The sequence below is a fragment of the Schistocerca serialis genome, chromosome 4, assembly GCF_023864345.2.
Source record: "Schistocerca serialis cubense isolate TAMUIC-IGC-003099 chromosome 4, iqSchSeri2.2, whole genome shotgun sequence".
NCBI lineage: Eukaryota > Metazoa > Arthropoda > Insecta > Orthoptera > Acrididae > Schistocerca > Schistocerca serialis.
Genome location: NC_064641.1, coordinates 886,057,197 through 886,081,181, shown reverse-complemented (window position 1 = coordinate 886,081,181; position 23,985 = coordinate 886,057,197). Strand labels below are relative to the sequence as shown.

Below are 23,985 nucleotides of genomic sequence, written 5' to 3'. Positions count from 1 at the left end.
GAGACGTGGAACGCACACACATCATCACCATATCAGAAGTTTTTCTACCTTTGACACCCGACAGCGGCCAGAATCATGAACTTTCTGACATGGGCTCCGCCTTGAAAAATGATCTGTTTCTCGACCTTCTCAGTTTACTAAACATTCCGGAGACGCAGTCTTAGCAACCACATTAACCTAATGACTAATGGATTTCGTAACAAATTACGGTACCAAACTCATTTTGAAGAAATTTGGCGCCACCTTTCCCCAAGTTTAACGCCCCCAGAAGCCCAAACTACGAATTGCCGGTCCCTGTACAATGTACTAAGTGTTGTCGGCGTTTTCACAGTACTTATTGTATATAGGCATCAAATCATCAGCCTGTAGCTGACGTCACAAGAGCATTTCCACACCAGGTATGCTGAGGCATTTTAAGCTTCTGCAAGCGTTCTGCCTATCGAAATAATATATCATTTTTAACTGTCCGGATAACGGCATATTTTAGCGCAGATGAGTTTCTGAATAGGTCGTGTATTCTAAATGAGATGTACGAATGACTTGTTAGGTGGCTGCCATCTTCGAGGTAGATAGAGAGTAAGAGAGAGAGAGAGAGAGAGAGAGGGGGGGGGGGGGGGGGGGTTCACGAGTTCACTCACTTGAACTTGTTGAACGCGATGCCGGTGTCAGTGGTGGTGATTTTACGGTCGTCGATCACCTGCGCCTGCTTCATCCATTTGTCCGACTGCGTCAGCGTTATCGCCTTGCCGTCAGACCTCGAATCGCCAAACTTCGCGAAAGCTGTGAAAACTTCTTCTAATTTTTGTCCCGGTGCAGCCATCTGAAAAAATGAAAAGAAACTAATTTATCATAATAGACCAGTATTAACATAATATGGGAGCTTCTTGTACAGTTACACTATCTGGGCATTAGTATCCGCACACTCCTGTGTAAAGCGGAATCAAGCACTAGATGTCACTAGAGACGGACCCACCAGTACAAGGAGAGGCGGGGAGTATGGACTTGTAGCTTGAGTACAGGTGCAGTGACAACGGAACGGGTCGGCCACGAGAGCTCGGTGACTTCGAAAGTGGACTTTTCATTGGATGTCACCTACGGTCATTTTAGCCGTTCTAAAGCTGCCCAAGTCGGATGTTAGTGTTGTGGCTGTGAAGTGCAAACGTGAAAGAACAACCATAGAGAAACCGCGACCAGGCAGACTACGCGTACTGACCGACAGGGACAGTCCAGTGTTGCGGAGGGTGGTTGTAAAACGTTGGATGAAATCACGGGAAGTAATCATTAGTGAGTTCCAAACTGGTTCCAGAAGTCCACCTTGTACCAGCATGACAATGCACACTGTCATCAAGTAAAGTCTGTGACACAGTGATTTGTGGTGCAGCCTACCCACAGTCCCGAGATGAACCCCAAACGTTGACTTCGCTCCCGGAGTCCAGCGTGCAACATTAAAATCTCCCCCGCTTTTGGTTCTTGAGGAAGAATGGGTTGTCATTCCTCCACAGTCATTCAGACATCTTACCGAAATTAGAGATGAATCTCTCATAAAGGCGAAGGGGATGACACACCGTATATTAATGTCCACTAATAGATGTCCGAATATCTTTGATCAGATAGTGTACGTGAAATTTCCAGCGAATCAAAAATAAATTATGTATTGTAGGCTTTTCAACTTTAACTTCTTCAGAATAAAAAAAGAAATTTTTACCTGAACCATCAATTCAAAACGTCAAACAGCATTACCTGCTGCGAAAACTGCAATAAATTCTTCATAAAGGCTATTATAACATACTATTAGGGACATACTAGCATCATAATCTGGAATATATATCCAGATAGTGTTTTATGCCTTAGTCGGCGGTCTTGTAAATTACCTGTTTGTTCATGTTATTCTATATAACCTGTACTCAGATATATTTACTCAAACTGTGCAAAGAGTGTGAAGAACACCAGTAGGTGATTGATCCATGGGCTGCACGTCACTGTATTCTCGTAAGAACTTCCTAATACCCCCACTCTTTCACCATCTCCTTCCATCACCCGATCCCGTCCTCATTCGGCCCAACGCCATTCATAGACCTCTAGGAAGGTTGAAACCTTTCTTTCTACTGTTTGGGTCACCCAGTACTTCATCTGTCTCCGCTAACCACAAATTACACCTGAGGCGATTAGTTAAAAAAAAATCCTGAAGATTCGAGAGAGAGGCTCAGAGCTCCTCAGTGTTACATGTAGACGAGAAATGCAACTCTGTAAAAGTATGCACGACTAGAGGAAAGGTAGGAAAATTAAATGTACTTATGGAGAAAAGAGAAACAGCTATAGAAATATCAAGAGCTCCGATAGCACGCCAGCATAAGCAAAGAAGGGAAAGGTGTTGAATATGTACAAGGAGTATACAGGGGAAATGAAATTCAAGGCAATGTTACAGAAAGTAGACAGTAAGTAAACGAAGATAAGGTGGGAAAGAATTTGACAGAGCAAAGTTGAAGCAAGCCACATGGAATAGACAAAATTCCCTCACGATTATCGAGATAGTTGGAAGATTCAACACTAACAGAACTGTTTCACATTGTATGCAATATGCGAGACGGCGAAATACCCTCTGAGTCCAAGAAGAAGGTACTAACTACTGCTGCAAAGAGGGAAAAAAGGAGGAAGATAGGATGGTAATCTCTCCAAAGCTCTTGCTGACAATTATGAATATTACTGAACCACCAGTTTAATATGTCATGGTTGCAAAATTATTCACAGAAAAATGGAAAAACTGGTATAATCCGATATCGAGGAATATCAGCTTGGGTTCTGGAGAAATGTAGATGCACAAGAGAACATACTGAACCAATAGCTTTTTTAGAAGATAGACTGAAGAAAGATAAACTTATATTTACAGCATTGTAGGTTTAGAGAAAGCTTTTGAGAGCGTTGGCTGGAATGCACTGTTTGAAACACTAAGAGTAGCAGGGGAAAAAGAAAGGGAACGACTTGTTCAGAAACCTATTTGCAGTTATAAGGGTAACAGACCTGAAAGGAAAGAGGGGAAAGAAAGGATTGTAACTTCTCCCAAGTGTTATTTAGTTTTTACAATGAGCAAGCAGTAAATGAAAACAAGAAGAAATTTGTAAAGCGAATATATGGAGGAGAAATGCAAACGTTGTTGCTTGCTGATGACATTGTAATACTGTCACAGATGGCAAAGATCTTGGAAGAGCAGTTGAAGATGAATATCAGCCAAAAGTAAAACAAGGATTAAGGAATATAGTCGAATTAAATCAGGTAGTGCTGACTAGCAATGGCAAGACAAGCGTTTCTGAAAAAGAGATATTGTTAACATAGTGAAAAATAAACAGATAAGGCAAGAAGACAACAGAAATTTTTGAAATATGGTGCTATAAAAGAATGTTGAAGATTAGACGGATGAGTCGGGTAACTAATGAAATGGTACTGACTCGAAATGAGGAGAAAAGAAATTTAGGGCATAATTTGACTAACAGAAGGGATCGGTTGATAGGACATATCGTCATGTATCACGGATTCGTCAAATTCGTAATGCTAGTGAGTGTAGGGGGTAAAACAGTAGAGGGTTTGAACACAGTAAACTCGTTGATATGACTGTAGGTTGCAGTAGTTGCCTAGAGGTGAAGACACACATACCGTGGACAGCTGCATCAAACCAGTTTTCAGACTGAAAGCAAAACAACAACGGGAGCAACAACATATCACCAACACCACCACCACCGCGGCCGCTATCACTATCACCACCAACAGTAACAACAACGAAGATTAAACCATCTCTAGTTTGTTCCGTCCATTTTTTCTTTGGTCGACCCATTTTCCTTCTTCCTGGTTTTGCCTTATACTTCAGCACTGGCTTAGTTATTCTGGTCTTTCACTCTTGTTACTTCCTCTTTCCATTTGTCCCTATAGATCATGTTCAGAACAATCGTTATGTTGTGGAATGCATCAATCGATCAAAAATGTCTGTTCAAAAATGGCTCTGAGCACTATGGGACTTAACATCTGAGGTCATCAGTTCCCTGGAACTTAGAACTACTTAAACCTAAGTAACCAAAGGACATGACACACATCCATGCCCGAGGCAGGATTCGAACCTGCGACCGTAGCGGTCGCGTGGTTCCAGACTGAGGCGCCTAGAGTCGCTCTGAGGTCATCAGTCCCCTGGAACTTAGAACTACTTAAACCTAAGTAACCAAAGGACATGACACACATTCATGCCCGAGGCAGGATTCGAACCTGCGACCGTAGCGGTCGCGTGGTTCCAGACTAAAGCGCCTAGAGTCGCTCGGTCACAACGGCCGGCAAAAATGTCTGTCTGTCTGTGTGTGTGTATATCTGTGTAAATTATATGACCACTTGCTGGCCATCTAAAGATTTTAACTGATAATGTATTATTATCAAAGAATTTCCCTGTAACTTAGAAGCAGATGTTGAGTAGAAAGACTTTAATCTGAAGTTGAAAACGATTTTTCTATTTGTCAGAAATTTTATTTCCATGTAGCCATAGAAAAAGATTTTACAGTTCTGTACAACACTTCTTGCTGTTCCTAAGTTAAGTTTACTAGGAGGAAGAGCAGATCTTATTTTTTCTAGTATTTTATTTTGAATCTCTCTACCAAACTGTAAAGAATTGTGGAAAGGTTAATGCAAAGCTTAACCATTATCAACAAATCCTTTAAATTATACACAATAAGCAAAGAATTTAAAAAAGGTAGGTGACAATATCAGTGTACATCTTGTATCCAGAAGCAAGGAACATTTTCTCTTTGACATGATGATTTGTTTCGAACTGATTTCAGATCTGACTTAAAGAAATTACACAGACGCACTGCATTTACTGCCACAGAATATATTTTATGCTAAAATAATAATTTCACAAATATTTAAAAAAATGAACATATGGTATTTGTGTGTACGATTGTTGTAGATGTAAGTGATTTGTCAATCTTTTTCTTCACTAAACTGTATACCTGACAAAATTAAGATGTGAGGTACAGTATACACCTTTTTCACCGCCTTCATCTAAAAGAACGTCCAATGTTACATCAAGCGATACCGGTCCACTCCTTATTCCAAAATATTAGAGAAACGCCCCTGCTGCAAGGAATCTTTTCCAGCTTTGTAGATTTCCTGCTCCTAAATTTTTATTCCTTGTCGTCATTGTCAACTTAGACAGCTGGACTGTGTTTGACCGTCTAGCCTACTGCTCGTCGTCGGATGCAACTGTCAGTTTATGTTCGCAATAAAACTGCACAACGCGCTTCGGCATTCTGCCCGTCTGCCTTTGCAGTGAGATTATTCTGTACATCGGCGATTGCAATAAAAAAAATCCTGTCGTCTGTGCTCTAAGGTTGCAGCTCCGATAATGGACGCACTGGCTTCGGTCCTCTGTGAGCTTCTTTATCTCCGATCTGATCCTACAAGCAGTTTCTGGGGACATAAAGCTCATACACGGCTACTAGATGCTGCGATTACTGCACTTGCAGAAAATGTCTTAGATAAGATAGTATTAACTGCGACTGAAGACCTGAGGCCACAAAAAAGAGCGAAGAACTCGCGAGTAAGGGAAAAATGACGATGTTAAGACGACACACTTCGAGCTTCGTGGACATATTCTTTCCTAGACGATTTGTGATTTCGTCCTTGAGCCAGATGAAATGGGACTGTTTGCAGTAACTGGATAAACGATAGTGTGTTGTAAGTCACGGTCAGGTGTGGCTAAACGGGCGTATACACGTTCAATATTTCTAGACAATTCCAGTTTGTCAAACCTTCAATATATTGAAGAGACTTCACACTATCAATCACATTGACAAACATTGTCAGCTGACAGCAAGGTTAAGATGTCGAACACCCAAAAGAAAGCATGTGTTACAGTTATATCAGCTATACCTTGCAAGCAACACAAAACTACGAAAAAGACGAAATGGGTCTGAGAATGTTTTTTTTATTTATTTATTTTTTATTTTCTTTAACGAGTGGCTGGCCACATGTTAATTTACTGACTGAAGTCAGAACCACGGATCCCAAAGATTTCCTAAATTATTTTCAGATGAGCCCTGCGTCGTACGTCGAGTTGGTACAAGATAAAATAGGAAAGCAAAACACGTTAGGTTGGCAATCGCCGTCGACAAGAGATTAGGATCAACACAGAGATTTCTGACTACAGGCAGGTCATGCTAATGCTCTAAGTCTAGTTCTTTAATATTAGCTGGCACAATTTAAAAAAAAAATTCTGGGGTAACTTGTGGAGCAGTTATACTTGAGTGGCAATGACCTGTCCAGGCAATTAACGTAAAACAGATTTTTTTACGTTTTGTGATAATTTAGTGAAACTGATGTGTCTTTCGCAGATATCTTCCTAGTCATTGCACATATATGACATATTTTTCGAAATGGGGCGTTTTTCCGAACTGTTATGTAATACTCCAATTTATACAATATTTTCAATTTAATGAAGTAAGCAGAGTCATAGGGAACCCTCCGTTAAGCACCCTAAAGTGGTATCACAATGACTGTATGCCTGTTAAAATTCTTTTCTGTTAAAAGAATCCTTAAATTTGAATCTGAGGTATGATACACATGACGGCGTATTGAAACATAACCAGTGAACACTAACGCCGCGTAGCTGGTTCCTAAAGCTCTGCCAATATCCCAATGGAGAATATTGTCTAGTCGTAAATACTTGACTCACGTGTCCAGTATGTATTGACAATACTGAGAATATTTTGAGATCCATCAATACAGCTCGTCAGTATTTCAGTCAAATGTCCCAGCTGGCTGGGAATGGGGCAGACGAAATCTTTACTGGAAAAATTTAGGAGGAAAATTTCAGTTCCAGCGTTAGGCTCATAACCAAATGAAAACCCCCGAAAACCTCGGCCGGAGTGGTGGGACTTCGACTGCTTTAATGTATAAAAATTGCAGTAGTTTAAAAGAAAATCACCTTTTACGCGCTGCACATTAAGTTTTTTATTTGACTTGCGCACCCAGACGCGTTTGGTATTATTTACAAGGCATCCTCAGTGGGTGTCCTGTAATATTAAACGAATTTTTCTTTTGCACACATAGATTATCGTTTGCACACTCAGTTTATAGATTTAAAACAGTTCATTGAAGTTTTTATAACACAATGGAAAGGTACTTAAAGGTTAATTGATTATTGTGAGCCAAACCTCTTTCTCTCATGTGGTAAACTTATTGAAATCTTGCAGTTTTCCTTGTGGTCACTCTCTGTTCCTGAAGTATAGGACTGTGACTGCCATTTAGTGTGTCTACTGTCTAGAGTGTCATTCGTTCCTGTAAGTGTTATCAACTTTATCAGTTTTTGCTTTCAACTGTTTTTTGTTTGACTATATTTGTGTTGATGTTAAGTTTTGTGTGTGTGTGTGTGTGAGAGAGAGAGCGCGCGCACACACGTTCGTGTATACTCTTATTATTTTGATTTTATTATTTGTTTATTTTTGTTTCTGAATTTTTGTCTTTTATTTATTTATGTAATTATTTTGTTTTTCTTTTTCATGTATATACTTAGGAGAGGAATGGGATATGTGATCATCTAGTGGGATTTCTGTCTATTATACGATCAGTCAATGTAAACAGTGAGTGATTGGTGATGTCCTGTAAGTACCTTTTCATTTTATTATAAAAACTTCAATGAACTGTTTAATATATCTAACCTATATATGCAAAATGTAGCCTATAGGCAATGTGCAAACAAAACAATCTTATCTTAAAGACTGTCAAATCCACATTTATAGCATGCGTAGATTTGGAACAGGCTTTTGACAATAATTATTAGAATACATTCTTCGGAATTAAGTTATCATGGATAAAATACAGGAAGTGAAAGATCGCCTACGACCCATACAAGAGCTAGATTGCATCTCTAAGAGTGGAAGATGGGAAATGCAGACGTTGGTTGAGATGGCAGTGACACAGGTTTGGACCCTATCCCCCAGGTTATTCAGTCACCACATAGAGCAAGCAGTAAAGAAACTGTGCTGTCGTCCGAAGAGCAGGGAGCCAAGTCAAGGGTGGTACCTCGCGCCGGAACCATAAGGAAACGTAAGTGTTGCCAGAAGCAGAGAGACGGTGGCACAGACACGCCCTGAAGAGTTTCCATGCGCCGTCGAATCTGCTCGCTTACTTACGTCAGAGCACAGAGCCGCTAAGTCTAGTCGGCAATCATCTCCGAAGATGACGGCATCGTCTCTCAAAAATGGCTCTGAGCTCTATGGGACTTAACATCGGAGGTCATCAGTCCCCTAGAACTTAGAACTACTTAAACCTAACTAACCTATAGACATCATACACATCCATACCCAAGGCAAGATTCGAAGCTGCGACCGTAGCAGCAGCGCGGTTCCAGACTGAAGCTCCTAGAACCGCTCGGCCACCGCGGCCGGAGGCATCGTCTCTCTACCGAGCCAGCAGTACTTCATTTGTGTAAGACAGACCTCTTCATAAAAGGTTATCATTGATTGCACTCTGTGAGAAGAGGCTAGAATCTTGTTCTGCATCAAGTGATATACTTGTATTAATGTTCAGCGACAGTAACAATTACTCATGACGTTCTCGTGGACATGGATTGCAACAAATTTAAGTATTTCATCTTGTTTAAGTTGTAATTAAGAGATCTGATAGTTGATACGTTGCAGCAGCATCTCAGTCCCTCCAGGAGTAAAGCTAAGAACCCGCCATTGTGTGTGTTATTTCAGCCGGTACAAGCGGAACCAAACATAAATCTGGAAACGCGGTTATAGAAGAAATAAAAACTTTAAGGTTCAAGATCAATCGAGAATCAATAATGTATTGAAAAAAGGTCATAAGATGACATCAACAAAATTAAAACAAGGTAACGGAACAAAGTCGAATTAAATCAGGTGATGCTGGGGGAATTACATTAGAAAATGAAACACTAACAATGGTTGATGAGTTGCTTTTTACTTAGAAGAACAACTATTGATGGCCGAAATAACGAGGGTATACATGGCGAACATTAGTAAAACTGACGAACTGCAGGGACGGATTCCTGACATGCAATGGAGAACAAAGGTTCTATGAATATGTGTGTGGAAATGCATCGCTTCCACAGTAGACGGCCCTGACGAATGGAAGTTCCTCTGCCCATGTGTTCGTTGTGTGTTACAGACTGTGTGACTGATAAAGCGTACTATAAGCAGGAGAATGGATACATTACATAACAACTTGTTCCATAGAGCACATATATGACGTTTCGTAATCATATATACTGTACCGTAATACTATTTCATATCTAAAAATTCATCTATCGAATATATATATATATATATATATATATATATATATATATATATATATATATATATTACTACTTCATATCTAAAAATTCATCTATTGAGTAGAAGGAGTTGTCATTCAGAAATTCTTTTAATATATTTTTAAATATTGGTTGGCTCTCTGTCAGACTTTTAATGCTATTTGGCAAATGACTAAATATTTTTGTGGAAGCATAATTCACTCCTTTCCGTGCCAAAGTCAGATTTAACCCAGAATAGTGAATATCATCCTTTCTTCTTGTGTTGTAGCTGTGCACTTCGCTATTATTTTTGAAGTGGGATTGGTTATTAGTAACAAATTGCCTAAGTGAATATATGTATTGTGAAGGTACTGTGAATAGCCTGAGTTTCTTAAATAAATGTATGCAAGGTGATCTTGGGTGGGGTCCAGCTATTATTCTGATTATACACTTTTGTGCAATGAATATTTTTTCTCTTTATGTTGAATTACCCCAAAATATGATTCCATATGAAAGCAGTGAATGAAAATAGACATATTAGGCTAATTTACTGATATAACTCTAATAGCATAAGTATGTGAACCTAACAACTGCAGCAGATCATCAAGGCATTTCTTCCAATTCAATTTCGCATCAATGCACACACCAAGAAATTTCAAATGTTCCGCCTTAGCAATAGACTTCTATTTAAGTCTATATTTATCAATGGTGATATGACATTTACTGTACCAACCTGTATGTACTGCATTTTCTCAAAGATGCAGAGAACCACTTAATAATTATCTGAAAGACATTATTTACAATTTCATCAGCTAATTCTTGTTTTTTGGGTGTGATTACAACACTTGTATCATTAGTAAAAAGAACTATCTTTGCATCTTCATGCATATAGAATGGCAAGTCGTTAATATACACCAAGAACAATAAGGGGCCCAAGACTGAACCCTGTGGGACACCATTCTTGATACCTCCCTAGTTAGAGGACTCTGGTGGTTTTTGCAGACTATCTGTATTGTTAATTTCAACCTTCTGCATTCTTTCAGTTAAGTATGAATTAAACCATTTGTGCACTGTCCCACTCATACCACAATATTTAAGCTTATCTAGAAGAAATTCATGATTCACATAGTCAAAAGCCTTTGAGAGATCACAAAATATCCCAATAAGTGACATTTACTTATTTAGAGCATTTATTATTTGATCAGTCAAAGCACCTTCATGAATATAGAGCGGTAAGTCATTAACATATATTAAGAACAATATGGGACCCAACACAGAACCCTATGGGGCACCATTCTTGATAACTCCCCAGTTAGAGGACTCTGCTGAGTTTTGCAGACTAGTTGTACTATCAATTTCAACCTTCTGCATTCTTCCAGTTAAATATGAAGTAAACCATTTCTGCACTGTTCCACTCATACCACAATACGTAAGCTTATCTAGAAGAATTTCGTGATTGACACAGACAAAAGCCTTTGAGAGATCACAAAATATCCCAATGGGCGATGTTTGGTTATTTACAGCATTTAATATTTCATCAGTGAAAGTATATAAAGCATTTCCTGTTGAAAAGTCTTTCTGAAAACGAATCTGACATTTTCTTAGTACTTCATTTTTCAATTATGTGAAGATACTCTTTAGTACATTACTTTTTCAAGAATTTCGGGTAAAACTGTCAGAATTGAGAATGGACGGTAGTTGTTAGCATCAGACCTATCCACTTTTTTATGCAATGGTTTAACAATAGCATATTTCAGTCTATCTGGAAAAATGGACTGTTTCAGTGAGGTACTACGTACGTACCTGAGAATTCTGCTTGTCTGCTGGGAACAAGCTTTTAGTACTCTGTTGCAAATGGCATCAATTCCACGTAAACTTTTACTTTTGAGTGAATTTATTATCTACCTAATTTCATTAGGAGAGGTGGATTGAATTTCAGTTTTGTGAAATTGCATAATCGTACTTTGTCTTTTCTGAAGGTAAGATTTCTGGAGTGTCGCCTTGTACAGAAGTGAAAAAGGGATGACAAAAAGTTCAGACTGTACAGGAGTAGAAGCTTTTGGTATTAGTACTACAGAAGAATGTCGTGGATCAGATAAGTTTATTGAATAACTAATGAATAGGTATGGAATGAAACTGTGCCTGAAAAAAACTATGGCGTAATTGCCTAAAAGAAGCGATCCTTCATGCATCAAGGAATCATCAGTTTGGCAATCGAGAGAAGATTAGAGGATATAAATGTGTATAGGGAAACCAAGGTTCAAATGAATTTAGTTGCAGTTACGAGGTTTGCACAGGAAAGACTGCATCAGATCAGTTTTATGACTGAAGAACGCATGAAGAACATCAGTCTATGTACGAAGGTAACTCAATTATTATCCGTAATTTAGTTATATTTTTGTTTATTTAGGTAGTACTGTCATTTTAATTTGATAACGCATGCTTTGTTTATTTGTTGTTATATGTTAGCAATTTTCAAGCTGCTATGTTAGTTTCGTTGTCGCTGCCGTGCTGTTAATCATGGCTGCCCCGCTGTCTATTTGCACCAAAGAATCCAGTGATCCATTTTTTGTGGTCGGAAGGCGTATCAGGGGCCGAAATTCATCGAAGACTTTCGGTACAGTCAGGGAACAGTGTTTTGTTACAATGGAGTGTCTACGAATGGACTGAAAAATTCCGAAATGGTTGCACAAGTATTGCGGACGATAAAGGAGCCGGACGACCGTTTACCAACATTGAGCGTTCAAGTGAAATGATTCTCTTAGACAGACGGTTAACTATTGACGAAGTGGCACATCGTCTGCAAATTAGCCACGGTTCTGCCAACGAAATCAGCCACAACGGACTTGGGATTCATAAAGTTTGTGGAAGATGGGTCCCAAAACAACTCATACAGTTGCATAAACAAACGCGCTTGGACATCTGCTAAAAACATTTGTATCGCTATGGTAACAAAGGGGTCAATTTCTTAGACAGTACCATTACTGGTGACGAAACATGGATCCATCATTACGAGCCGGAGACTAAACGGCAGAGTATGGAACGGAAACATCCAAATTCGCCGTGCAAGAAAAAGTTCCAAGACCCAACCGTCCGCAGGAAAACTGACGCTTACGGTTTTTTGGGACGCACAAGGTCCAGTACTGGAACATTATGGGGAAAGGGGCACAACAATAAACAGTGTACGTTACAGTGAGATGCTTACTGCCAGACTAAAGCCTGCAATCCGAAGCAAACGCCGAGGATTGCTGTCAAAAGGTGTTGTGTTGTTGCACGATAATGCCCGTCGGCATACTGCTGCCCACACTGCTGAAACGCTCCAGAAATTCAAATTTGAAGTGCTGGATCATCCTCCATATAGTCCCAATTTTCCCCCTTCTGACTATCACTTGTTTGGTCCACTCAAACAGGCATTAAGGGGCCGTCGATTTGCCTCGGACGAAGCAGTGAAAGAAGCGGTGCATTCCTGGCTCGCAGCTCAACCGAGAACATTCTTTTATGAGGGTATCAGGAAGCTTGTACCACGATGGACCAAGTGCGTTGAAATGCAAGGAGACTATGTCGAAAAATTATGTTCTTATAAGTTTCTTATTTGATTACAATAAAATTTTATAGCTACTTTGTGGATAATAATTGACTTACCCTCGTATTTCAAAACCAATATGTGAAGATCTGTAGCCCACTCCCAACGATATGAGGCGAGGTGGTTGCAACAAAAGTCAAGGAAAGAACCAAATTTAAGGCATCTGCACTAGTCTGGCTGGTTATAACTACTGTGTTGGATACTGAGTAAACAAGAGGAGAGACCGCTAGAAAAATAATGAGCCACTCCATTTCAGTAAATAGGCACAGTTCTCTAAGGTTTTTAGGGCTCGTTCTCTTCGTCAGTTACGACTTATACTGAAATCGAGCGAAGGCGGTCGGCATGCAGTTCAGTAAAATTACGTAATATGTCCAGTAAACACAGAGCAAACTGGTATCGCACGTCGGTGTTTGCAAAATCAGTGTTGGTTTCTACAAAGAAGATTTTCGGTCTGCAAAAACGAACATAAAATTTTTCCATAATTCTACGGCATACTAATGTGACAGTTTTAGTTCCATAGAACTGCGCATCTGTGCGATTAACCTTCGTGAAAGTGGGAATGCCCTGTCCTTTTTTCCAGTAATTTGGAAGCTTCGATACGCCAGCCACATCTGGTAATGCAGATGCGAGGGGAGCAGGTGCGTCGGGTTTTGTTAGCAGACTCTCTCAGAGTGTGAGGAATACAGTCTTCATACTCTGGGTGGAGGGTGTCGTAGGTCTACAAGTTTTGCTCCAGAACTGCGGTGTGGCAGTATTTCGAACAATGCGCAGAGCAAATATTTGTTGGGTGGGCGTTGAACTCTGGGGAGAAAATCAATGACATAGCCGCAGAAGGGTACGGAGAACACGCAAAAACCCACGGCAAGCAGACGGGCACTTTATCCGGTCTGTATATTTCTGATCACGTAACTGCGCTTAGAAGAGGGGTGAAGAAATATTCACGAAATGCATGAAACTGGCTGAGTGGAACAGATATTCTTCATATTAATGGCTGTTAACAAATATCATACAAAAGTAACAAATGGTTCAAATGGCTCTGAGCACTATGGGACTCAACATCTTAGGTCATAAGTCCCCTAGAACTTAGAACTACTTAAACCTAACTAACCTAAGGACATCACACACACCCATGCCCGAGGCAGGATTCGAACCTGCGACCGTAGCAGTCCCACGGTTCCGGACTGCAGCGCCAGAACCGCTAGACCACACAAAAGTAGCACTTCATTTAAATGAAGTACACTATCCACCTTGGTATGTACCGAGAGAGTTTTTTGTCTATTAGTTTAATACCTCCCTGCGGAGTACACGTATCCGCAGGCAGAAGCGATGTTCTCGTTGTTTACAAAGTGACGATTTGCAGCAAGACAAAGTGCATTTGTATTATTAGGAACTGTCGTAACAGTAATGAGAAACTTTCAAACTCAATTTACCATGCGCGAATCACATAGAAACTATATATCGCTTCGTTAAAGCTGTTAGGATCCACTAGAAAATTATAGCCTAAAAAACTCTCGTTCGCTCGCAGCGATCGGGAAGGCAGTGGGGAGAATAAATGAAGGAAGTTATGTATGTTCCTCCTTTGCAACAACAAAGTTTACAACTTATATAACCGCGTATTTTACGCAGTGACGCAAATAGCCATATTTCTTGGTGGAAATAAAATAAATCTATGAGAGTAAGAAGACAAATATTACATGCAGTGTAACGTTTGGAAAATGCTAAAAATGTGTATCTTATAAGCTAATACTCTGAAGCGCAATTTTACAATTACGAAGTTAATTCAACTATCACAAATTTACAATTACAAAGTTAATCCAACTAACCAAAGAAACCCATAGTGGTACTGCAATATTGCACAAATTCTTTACATGAAGCAGATGGAGACATGTTGGAATCTTTTTCTTTCATGAGCTCAGCTGAATGAACATGTTCAACAACAAAAATATCAGCAGAGAATCATAATAGTGGTGGTTCAAATTCATTAATAGGGCCGACAGGGAATATAGCTATTATTTTACATGTTCTTACGTTACACAAACATTATTAAAATAGCTGTTCGAATAGCTCAAAGCACTAGTAGCAAGACTGTCAGAAAAAAGAATTGCAGACATATTAGTCACTTCTTCCCCTTTTATAGCTATCACTGAAAAATCTACCAATAAAGTCACAACAAATGGCAATAACCCTTCCCTTATTGGGTACAGAGAAAATGAATACATTTTCTGACTTGGAAAATTTGTTTGTATCAATTCTTATGTGGTTTTCTTAAAGAAATTTTGCCACCGAATCTTGAATTTAGATACGCCCTGCATGAGTATGTGCTATCCTTCAAACGCCGGTGATGTCTTTTGGTTTTACGTATCAGTTCGTTGTATTGATTTGGTGAATATACTCGATCAAGGCGGGGTAAAACTTTGTTTATTACAGCTAGATCACGATCGCTTCGGAGGAAACTGTGACTCCGAATCGAAAAATAAACCGGCCGGAAATAGTCAGAGAGCTGTGTCGGGATACAGGATCATTACATGACTATCGAGACCAAGAAGGAAAACGTTCCAGGGAACTCTTCGCGACTGCCAGTCCAAAATGTATCGGAAACTGTTCTTTTGTTAACTCATAATAATTCTGTGTGGCTCAGTGGCTGGGTGTAAGCCTTTCTATTAGACGCCACTTCGGCGACTTGTCGGTCCCTAATCTACCCCGGTTACGCAACTGGGGAAAGGGGATCTGGTAGTGACTTCTCATACAGTTCAGAGGTGAAGGCTAGATTGAGAGCAGACTGAAAATTTCCGTGGTCCCACCAGGATATGATCCTGCAATGTTACGTTTTCCAGGCATGCACTGTATCACTACACCTGGCTCGACAACTCAGAAGCTGTATTTACCTTTCGGGGTGTCACTGCTATTTCAGTTAAAATTAAAAAATAATAAAAATGTGGACTCTTTTCCTTCGTCACCTCACTGATTCAAATATTGTATGTATGTATGTATTAAACCGGGGATCTAGAAACGACGGAGAGGCTTCTCCCACCTAATCCTCGGTGGTTCACAACCCCACAGCAGGCCACAGCAGTCCACCCAGTCCACCCGCCCCACCGCCGCCCCACATCGAACCCAGGGTTACTGTGCAGTTCGGCCCTCAGTGGACTCCCGGGTAATGTCTCTTACCAGACCGGTGTGACCCCAAATGCTTGCGTGGTTGAATAATTATGGTGTGAGCGTCCGAGGAAACGATGTTTGCGCAGCAATCGCCGACACAGTGTAGCTGAGGCACAATATGGGGAACCATCCCGCATTCTCAGAGGTAGATGGAAAACCCCGTTAAAAACCATCTACAGGCTGGCCGGCACACCGGACCTCGTCACTAATCCGCCGGGCGGATTCGTGTCGGGGACCGGCACGCCTTCCCGCTCGGGAAAAAGCACCTTAGACTGCGCCGCTAGCCGGACGGGAAAATATTGTATAGTTTTATGCCATTTTAACAGGGTACTCGTATGCTAAATACAGATAAGCAATAACAATGTTTCTGATTGTGAATATAAGAACTCCACAGACAGGCAGGAAACTTATTGAAAACAAATTTATTAAGTATTTTATCACCGTATATCACTGTGGACTGTATCATTTCAATTAAGAAAGTATCAGTTTTATTTTATAGACATTCTTTTTTAATCAACTCGTGTGTTTTTTCTGGAACTGCAGAAGCATTGTTTGTTCTACGATAATCATCCCTTTCTTGTAAAAATGGTTCAAATAGCTTTGAGCACTATGGCACATCTGAGGTCATCAGTCCCCTAGACGTAGTACTACTTAAACCTAACTAACCTAAGGACATCACACACATCCATGCCCGAGGCAGGATTCGAACCTGCGACCGTAGTACCAGCACGGTTCCGGACTGAAGCGCCTAGAACCACTCGGCCACAGCGGCCGGCCCTTTCCCGTAAATCAGCCTTTCATGAGCTTGCTTTCTGATGATGTTTTTTGTTAAAAAACGTAACACCTGTTCTGTAGAAACGGATGACAGATTTTGCTGGTATTAACACGTTTAAAGACAGCTACTTTCTAGTTCATTGTAATGTACAGAACGCTGATTTGCAAGACAGGAAGGCGATTCAGAACTACGTGGACCGCAGTGTTGGGACACTGACTAGACGCGGTGGAACTGTCTGGTGGATTTCCACATTCCTTCATTGCGAATTCTGTCCTGTTCTCCGCCTATAATACACAACCAGTTTAAAAAGATACAAATAGAGCAAGCAGTGCGTACACGAGTTGCAAACTGCTGTCACACACAGCAATCTTCTCATTAGACGTAGATGAAATCGTGAAGACACCGATCATGTTTATCAACTAAAATGAATACGACAGTCATGAAAAGCAAATTATGATAAAGTCAAGGCTCCAGAATTAAAGTAAGAAAATCTTATGGAGCGAGGAATAGTTTAAGGCATCTTCCGTGTCGTCGTGTACGACGGCATTTGCTGTCATAATACTGAGAATGTGAGGAACAAACTGTGACTGATGTGTATCCTGTAAGACATTGCAGGTGTTGCACGTCAAATACCGGATTCGACAGTGGAACTCCAGATAAAAATAACCGGGTGGGAATATATTTCCATTCATCAGAAAAGCTCTGTTTGATGCACACTTCGTGCATACAGGGTTACACCGTAGGAAAGGTATATGCTTTGAGGGCCGATACTACTAGTGATTCTCAACAAAAAACTTATATCGATATACGCCCTATTCCGAACGGTTTCCGAGACAGAACACATTTAACGTACATTGATACTTACTTTCTGTATTACCCAAACATTTATCTGTTCACAACGCACTACAGTACTGAAGAAGAAGTCGAACGAATACTTTGATACAGGACACATATGGTCTATCAAGCCTCAGATTTCCTCAAACTGGCCAACAAAAACTACCTATGCTACAGTGCATGAGCATCGCGCGAGATTCTCAATATTCTCGCGCTCCCTTCGCGCAAACCATTAGCTCTGGAGAAGAATGAATAGGAACTTTTCTTTAGGAAATTTAATGTAGTTTAATATTGTATTGCGTCGCGTTTTTGCTAGAGAGTACGGTTTTAAAGGCATTCAAGAAAAACGTACAAAGGTGATATTAAATGTGTTCCATCCCGGAAACCATTCGGAATAGGTCATATGTCCATATGGAAATTTTTGTTCAGAATCATTAATATCATTAATATCATTGCCTCTCAAAGCACATACCTTTCCGCCTGACTCACCCTGTATAATGAAGATGTGGAAAGACGGAATGCATGCCGCGTCGGTCGTATGCCCCGGTTCTCGACTTCTGGCATTCAGTATTGTTAATGATTTTCCCGTTGGAAAATGTGTCTTTTCTGCGTTGATTTCAAAAGAGAGTAAAGAGAAAGTTCGTTGTATTAGAACTGGGTAGGTATCGTTACAGCCTATTTTGTATCGGTATGTAACATCAGGAGGGGCGTGCCTCTTTATCTAAGAATTTTTTAATCAACACTAGGGAGAGGTATAATGAAGAAAGAAATGGGACAGGGTTGTAACCTATCGTCTGCGTTATTCAATGTGTGCACATAACAATGAACCTAAAGAGACATTTCGAAAAGGAGTTAAAATTCAGACAAAAGAAATAAAAAACCCGTGAAGGTTTGCCCATGACAGTGTAATTCTGTCAGAGGCGGCAAAGTACCTGGAAGAACAGCTGAATGGAATGTATAGTACCTTGAAAAGAGATTACAAGACAAAAATCAACGAAAGTAAGGCAATGATAATGGAGTGTAGTAGAATTAGATCAAGCGGTGCTGACGAAATTATGCTACGAGCTAAGAAACTAAAAGTAGTAAACGAGTTTTGTTTTTTGGGCAGTAAAGTAACTGATGATGGCCGAAGTCTTAAGGGTATTAATTAGGGAATAACAATAGTAGGTCAAGCCTTTATGAAAAAGAAAGGAAGCCTTTTCTGAAAGTATTTGTCGGGAGTGTAGTCTTATATGGTAGTGAAATGTGGACGATAAAATCCGAATTATAAGAGAACAGAAGCTTTTGAAATATGTTATAGAGAAGAATACTGAAGATCATATACAGGGTGTTACAAAAAGGTACGGCCAAACTTTCAGGAAACATTCCTCACACACAAAGAAAGAAAATATGTTATGTGGACATGTGTCCGGAAACGCTTACTTTCTATGTTAGAGCTCATTTTATTACTTCTCTTCAAATCACATTAATCATGGAATGGAAACACACAGCAACAGAACGTACCAGCGTGACTCCAAACACTTTGTTACAGGAAATGTTCAAAATGTCCTCCGTTAGCGAGGATACATGCATCCACCCTCCGTCGCATGGAATCCCTGATGCGCTGATGCAGCCCTGGAGAAGTGCGTATTGTATCACAGCCGTCCACAATACGAGCACGAAGAGTCTCTATATTTGGTACCGGGGTTGCGTAGACAAGAGCTTTCAAATGCCCCCATAAATGAAAGTCAAGAGGGTTGAGGTCAGGAGAGCGTGGAGGCCATGGAATTGGTCCGCCTCTACCAATCCATCAGTCAGCAAATCTGTTTTTGAGAAGCGTACGAACACTTCGACTGAAATGTGCAGGAGCTCCGTCGTGCATGAACCACATGTTGTGTCGTACTTGTAAAGGCACATGTTCTAGCAGCACAGGTAGAGTATCTCGTATGAAATCATGATAACGTGCTCCATTGAGCGTAGGTGGAAGAACATGGGGCCCAATCAAGACATCACCAACAATACCTGCCCAAACGTTCACAGAAAATCTGTGTTGATGACGTGGTTGCACAATTCAACATTACCTTCCTTCAATTGGGCCAACTGGCGGTGAATCGAGGAAGTACAGCACATACTGACAAAACTAAAATGAGCTCTAACATGAAAATTAAGTGTTTCCGGACACATCTCCACATAACATCTTTTCTTTATTTGTGTGTGAGGAATGTTTCCTGAAAGTTTGGCCGTACCTTTTTGTAACACCCTGTAGACAGACTGAACAACAAATGTGGAGGTACTGAATCGAATTGGGCGGAAAAAAAATTCGTGGCACAAGTCGACTGAAAGAAGGCATCGGTTGATATTACATTTATTGAGGCATCAACTGATCGTCAGCCTGGTAACGAAGGGGAAGCGTTTCGGGAAAAAAATTGTAGATGGGGACCAGTGCTCGATCACAGTAAGCAGGTTGAAGTGGATGTAGGTAGCAGTACCTATGCAGAGATAAAGAGGCTTGCACAGAACAGAACAGTGTGGATAGCTGTTGCATCAAACCAGTCTCCGGACTAGCGACTATAACGAGAACAACAACAAACAAGTCTCCCTTTGGTCGTGTGAACGGGGGAACCAGTCTGTGAGGGTCGCCGTGTTACACGTGCCAGTCTCCGAGGTGTTCTCTCGCCTCGCCTTCGTGAAATTTGAGTCGGACGTCCGAGACGTCACCGGTCAGTGTGGATGACCACGGCGGGGCGGCCCGCAGTAGAGCGCTAGCGGCTGCTCTGCTACTGTTGAACATGTCTGCCACCACACAGCACAGCTGCCATTATTTTCTTCACATGAAGAAGTCTTCTTCGTAGCTTCTTTATCGATCGGCACCAACACTGACACCAGCCGTGATTATCGCGTAATTTCCACAATGAAACTTCTAAACTGAACTCTGCAAATAAAAAATTAGTCAGATGCAACCAATAAGGAAACATTACGCCAAAATTATTCCATACGTTTACCAGATATGGAAATGTAAATATCTACGCCAAAAATATTCCATAAGTGTATCAGATACGGAAATGTACATACCTGCGCCAAAACTATTCCGTAAATGTACTTGATACGAAAGTGTATAAAACCATGAACATTATGCTTCGTCTTAAATCTTATTCTAGGATTCTTATACTAGTCGGTAATTATTTAGGTCAATTCTACTGGTATTTCTGCAGATAGATGCAGCGTGTACAGTCTTCCAGTCGGTCTGTGAAAACTCGTTTCGAACCGGAGTTTGACCTTTTCAACTGATTGCACAATTGTTTCTTCCTCAGGTCTACAATGTACCGTGCCTTTTAATCTTTTGTGTGACTGCCGTTATTTACCCTTTTTCTGCTATATTTCAATGTCCCTGCACTTCATCATAAATGCTAATTAAATTTCAATTGTTTTAAGGCGTCGTCCTTCTTCAGCAAGTCTAACTAATGGTACCAGATGTGTACGTTCTTTAAATGGCCTACACATATAAATTAATATTCACGCCGTCTCTGTACGGCAAAGATATCGTAGGGATGTATGATTATATCTACGCTGACAGAAACTTGAAGAACAAAAACAGCAATTATTTCATATAGCTCATTTTTTCTATTTTTAGCGATCTCGGTGTCTGTCGGTCTCCTGAGTTGGTGTGAGAAAGACCCATGTAATTGAATCTCAGTATTTTGCTAGGTAAAAGTTCTAATATTCGGAAGACGCAAATTTTCATTCTGCTACTGAGTTGCGTCCTAATTTCCTTCTCCCGATGCGACGAGAACATGCACTTTTAAAAGGACACATTCGGAGACGAAGTTATTTACGAAGAGAGAATAGCCGCCGTACCCACGCCGGCATTGTTGTACATCACTGAGGAGAAAATGTAAACTACCAACCCGCAAACTACGAGATCAACATTTATCTAATGTTTTAGAACGCATCTATGCTTGCGCGCGTTTCTGGACAGACAATTTATGGTGCGGCTTACATATAATTCCTGCATGTACCTCTCTCCCCAACCAATTCTTTGTGTTATTTCTGCCGGCCCTTCTGCAGATAGATTCAGCATATCTCCCTGTGAAAACAAGTTTGAAGTATAAGTCTGACTTTTCAACTGACCGCACAATTGTGTCTTCCTCAGGTCCACAATATACAATGCCTTTTAATATTTTACACAACTGCCGCTATCCACCCTCTTTTGCCATCTTTCACTGTCGCTGTACTTCATCATAAATGCTAATTAAATTCCAACTGTTTTAATGCATCGCGTATCTTCAACAAGTCTAACTAATCATTCAAAATTCTGCCAGATAGGGTAACACATCCATAACTGCTGGAAAAGGAAAGTATGACACCCCGACATAATCACCGAAAAAGTGCCAGATGTATTCTGTTGTCCAGAGGTGTGCATCCTCGCTGATAGCGCCAGCAGAACAATTTATCTACGCCATCCAATGTGAAGCTCACCATCCCGCTTGCCATTTGTCTGGAGGGTGTGACGCGTCGAATGTATGACAAAATATTCGTGTGCCCACGACTGTACGCAAAAATCAGTCGGATAAGCACCATCTGTTGACAAGGGTCGCGGGATCGAGACAATATCCAGCACGCATTTTGTTTCAGTATATGGGATTCATTACTGTAATATGCCAACATTTAGAAAAGCTATGAATTTCGGATACTCTTATTTCCAGTCGTTGCCTTGGATAAATTGTAAAGGCCGCAGCCATACATATCTACTACATAACGTCTGGCGATACATTCAAAAAGGACTCCAAACCACCTGAGCTTGTAACAGCAGGTCTCATTTCTGCGCGTCCTGCCCCTTAACCGGGCTTGCGCTCGGTCGATGTGTTCGGCTTCTGACAACAAGCCACAAATACTGGACAAAATAATGTATGGTCGATGAGCCGGTACAGGCACTCGAAACAGCCTGAATCTTTCTGGAGATCGATGCGCATTATCACAGAAATGTGGTCAGCAGGATTTAAAACCATCCCTCGCAAAGACACTTTCCCACTAAAAACATTCAACAGCCTAGATCGCATAAAATATTTCTTTATTTAAGACAAACGGTGTCGACAAACTTTGCTGTCATCTTTACGTCTTAAAAATCTTTTCGTTGTAAAACGTGTTCATCTTACGTCGAACCGCAAGCCAAGTTGTCAAGTGGATAAAAATCAGCGCATTATGAAAGGTTTATCAAAACTAAAATATTTAAAAACATAAAGCACCTTGTGCGAAAGGCCGTGTCCATACATATATTGTTGTGTCTAGACAAGACAGCCTAGACACAATGAGAGGAAGCCGAAAGGCACGCGTTTAGCTAAAGCAGGATGGCGCGAGGTCTGAAACAGGATACGTAATGAATGCTATAAAGAAAAGTACGTAGCTTCTGGAATTCTTAACTTTAATCCATCCTTTTGGTACATCTGGAGATTGTGGCGATACAAGTGAGACTCTTTAGATACATGCAATGTTACTAATGGCGCCTTGCTAGGTCGTAGCCATTGACTTAGCTGGAGGCTATTCTAACTATTGGCTCGGCTAGTGAGCAATGCTTCGTCCATGTAGTCGCTAGCAAAGTCGTCCGTACAACTGGGGCGAGTGCTAGTCCGTATCTCGAGACCTGCCTTGTGGTGGCGCTCGGTCTGCGATCACACAGTGGCGACACGCGGGTCCGACATGTACTAATGGACCGCGGCCGATTTAAAACTACCACCTAGCAAGTGTGGTGTCTGGCGGTGACACCACATATATCGTTCTCAGATGTTTTATCCACTTGACAACTTTGTGTGAGGTTCAACGTAGAATGAACACGTTTTACAACAAAAAGATTTTTAAGAGCTGAAGATGATAGCAAAGTCTGTCGAAACCGGTTGTCTTAAAGAAATATCTTACGCGGTCTAAGATGTTGAATGTTTTTAGCAAGTAAAACAGATCACGTGTTCACCACTCTCAAAATGATAAAATTCAATCGCACTTTTCAACTTTCTTGAGAGCCACTCCAGGATGAATCATTCAATATAGGACTGAAGGGTCCATTATTAGGGAAGATTAATTTGATTCCCGGAACAGGCGATATGATACTGACACTGTGACTTATATTAGAAGACACAGGGTGACAATTACTGAATTATATGAAATAAAATCGTCACAACTTCAGAACGGTTTGCATTAGAACGTTCAAACTGCACGGCTGGCCGCGGGGAATGATGGGAATTAGTATGCGCATGCATACTTCGGTTTAGCGACCAAGCCCACTTGCATTTGGGTGGGCTCGTCAGTAAGCAAAATGGCGCATTTAGGGGACTGAGAATCCGCATTTCGCGATCGAGAAGTTTCTTTACCCTC

The 23,985-nt window shown here is 40.7% G+C and overlaps 1 protein-coding gene across 1 annotated transcript in view; it reads right to left on the bottom strand.

The window, feature by feature from the left end:
• LOC126473552 (tubulin polymerization-promoting protein homolog) overlaps window positions 1-23,985 on the bottom strand; it is a 125,360-nt gene that overhangs the window by 46,904 nt on the left and 54,471 nt on the right. Inside the window, exon 2 of the mRNA XM_050100683.1 lies at window positions 639-820. Within this exon, the coding sequence (XP_049956640.1) occupies window positions 639-820 (182 nt within the window). The remainder of the gene's footprint in view (window positions 1-638; window positions 821-23,985) is intronic.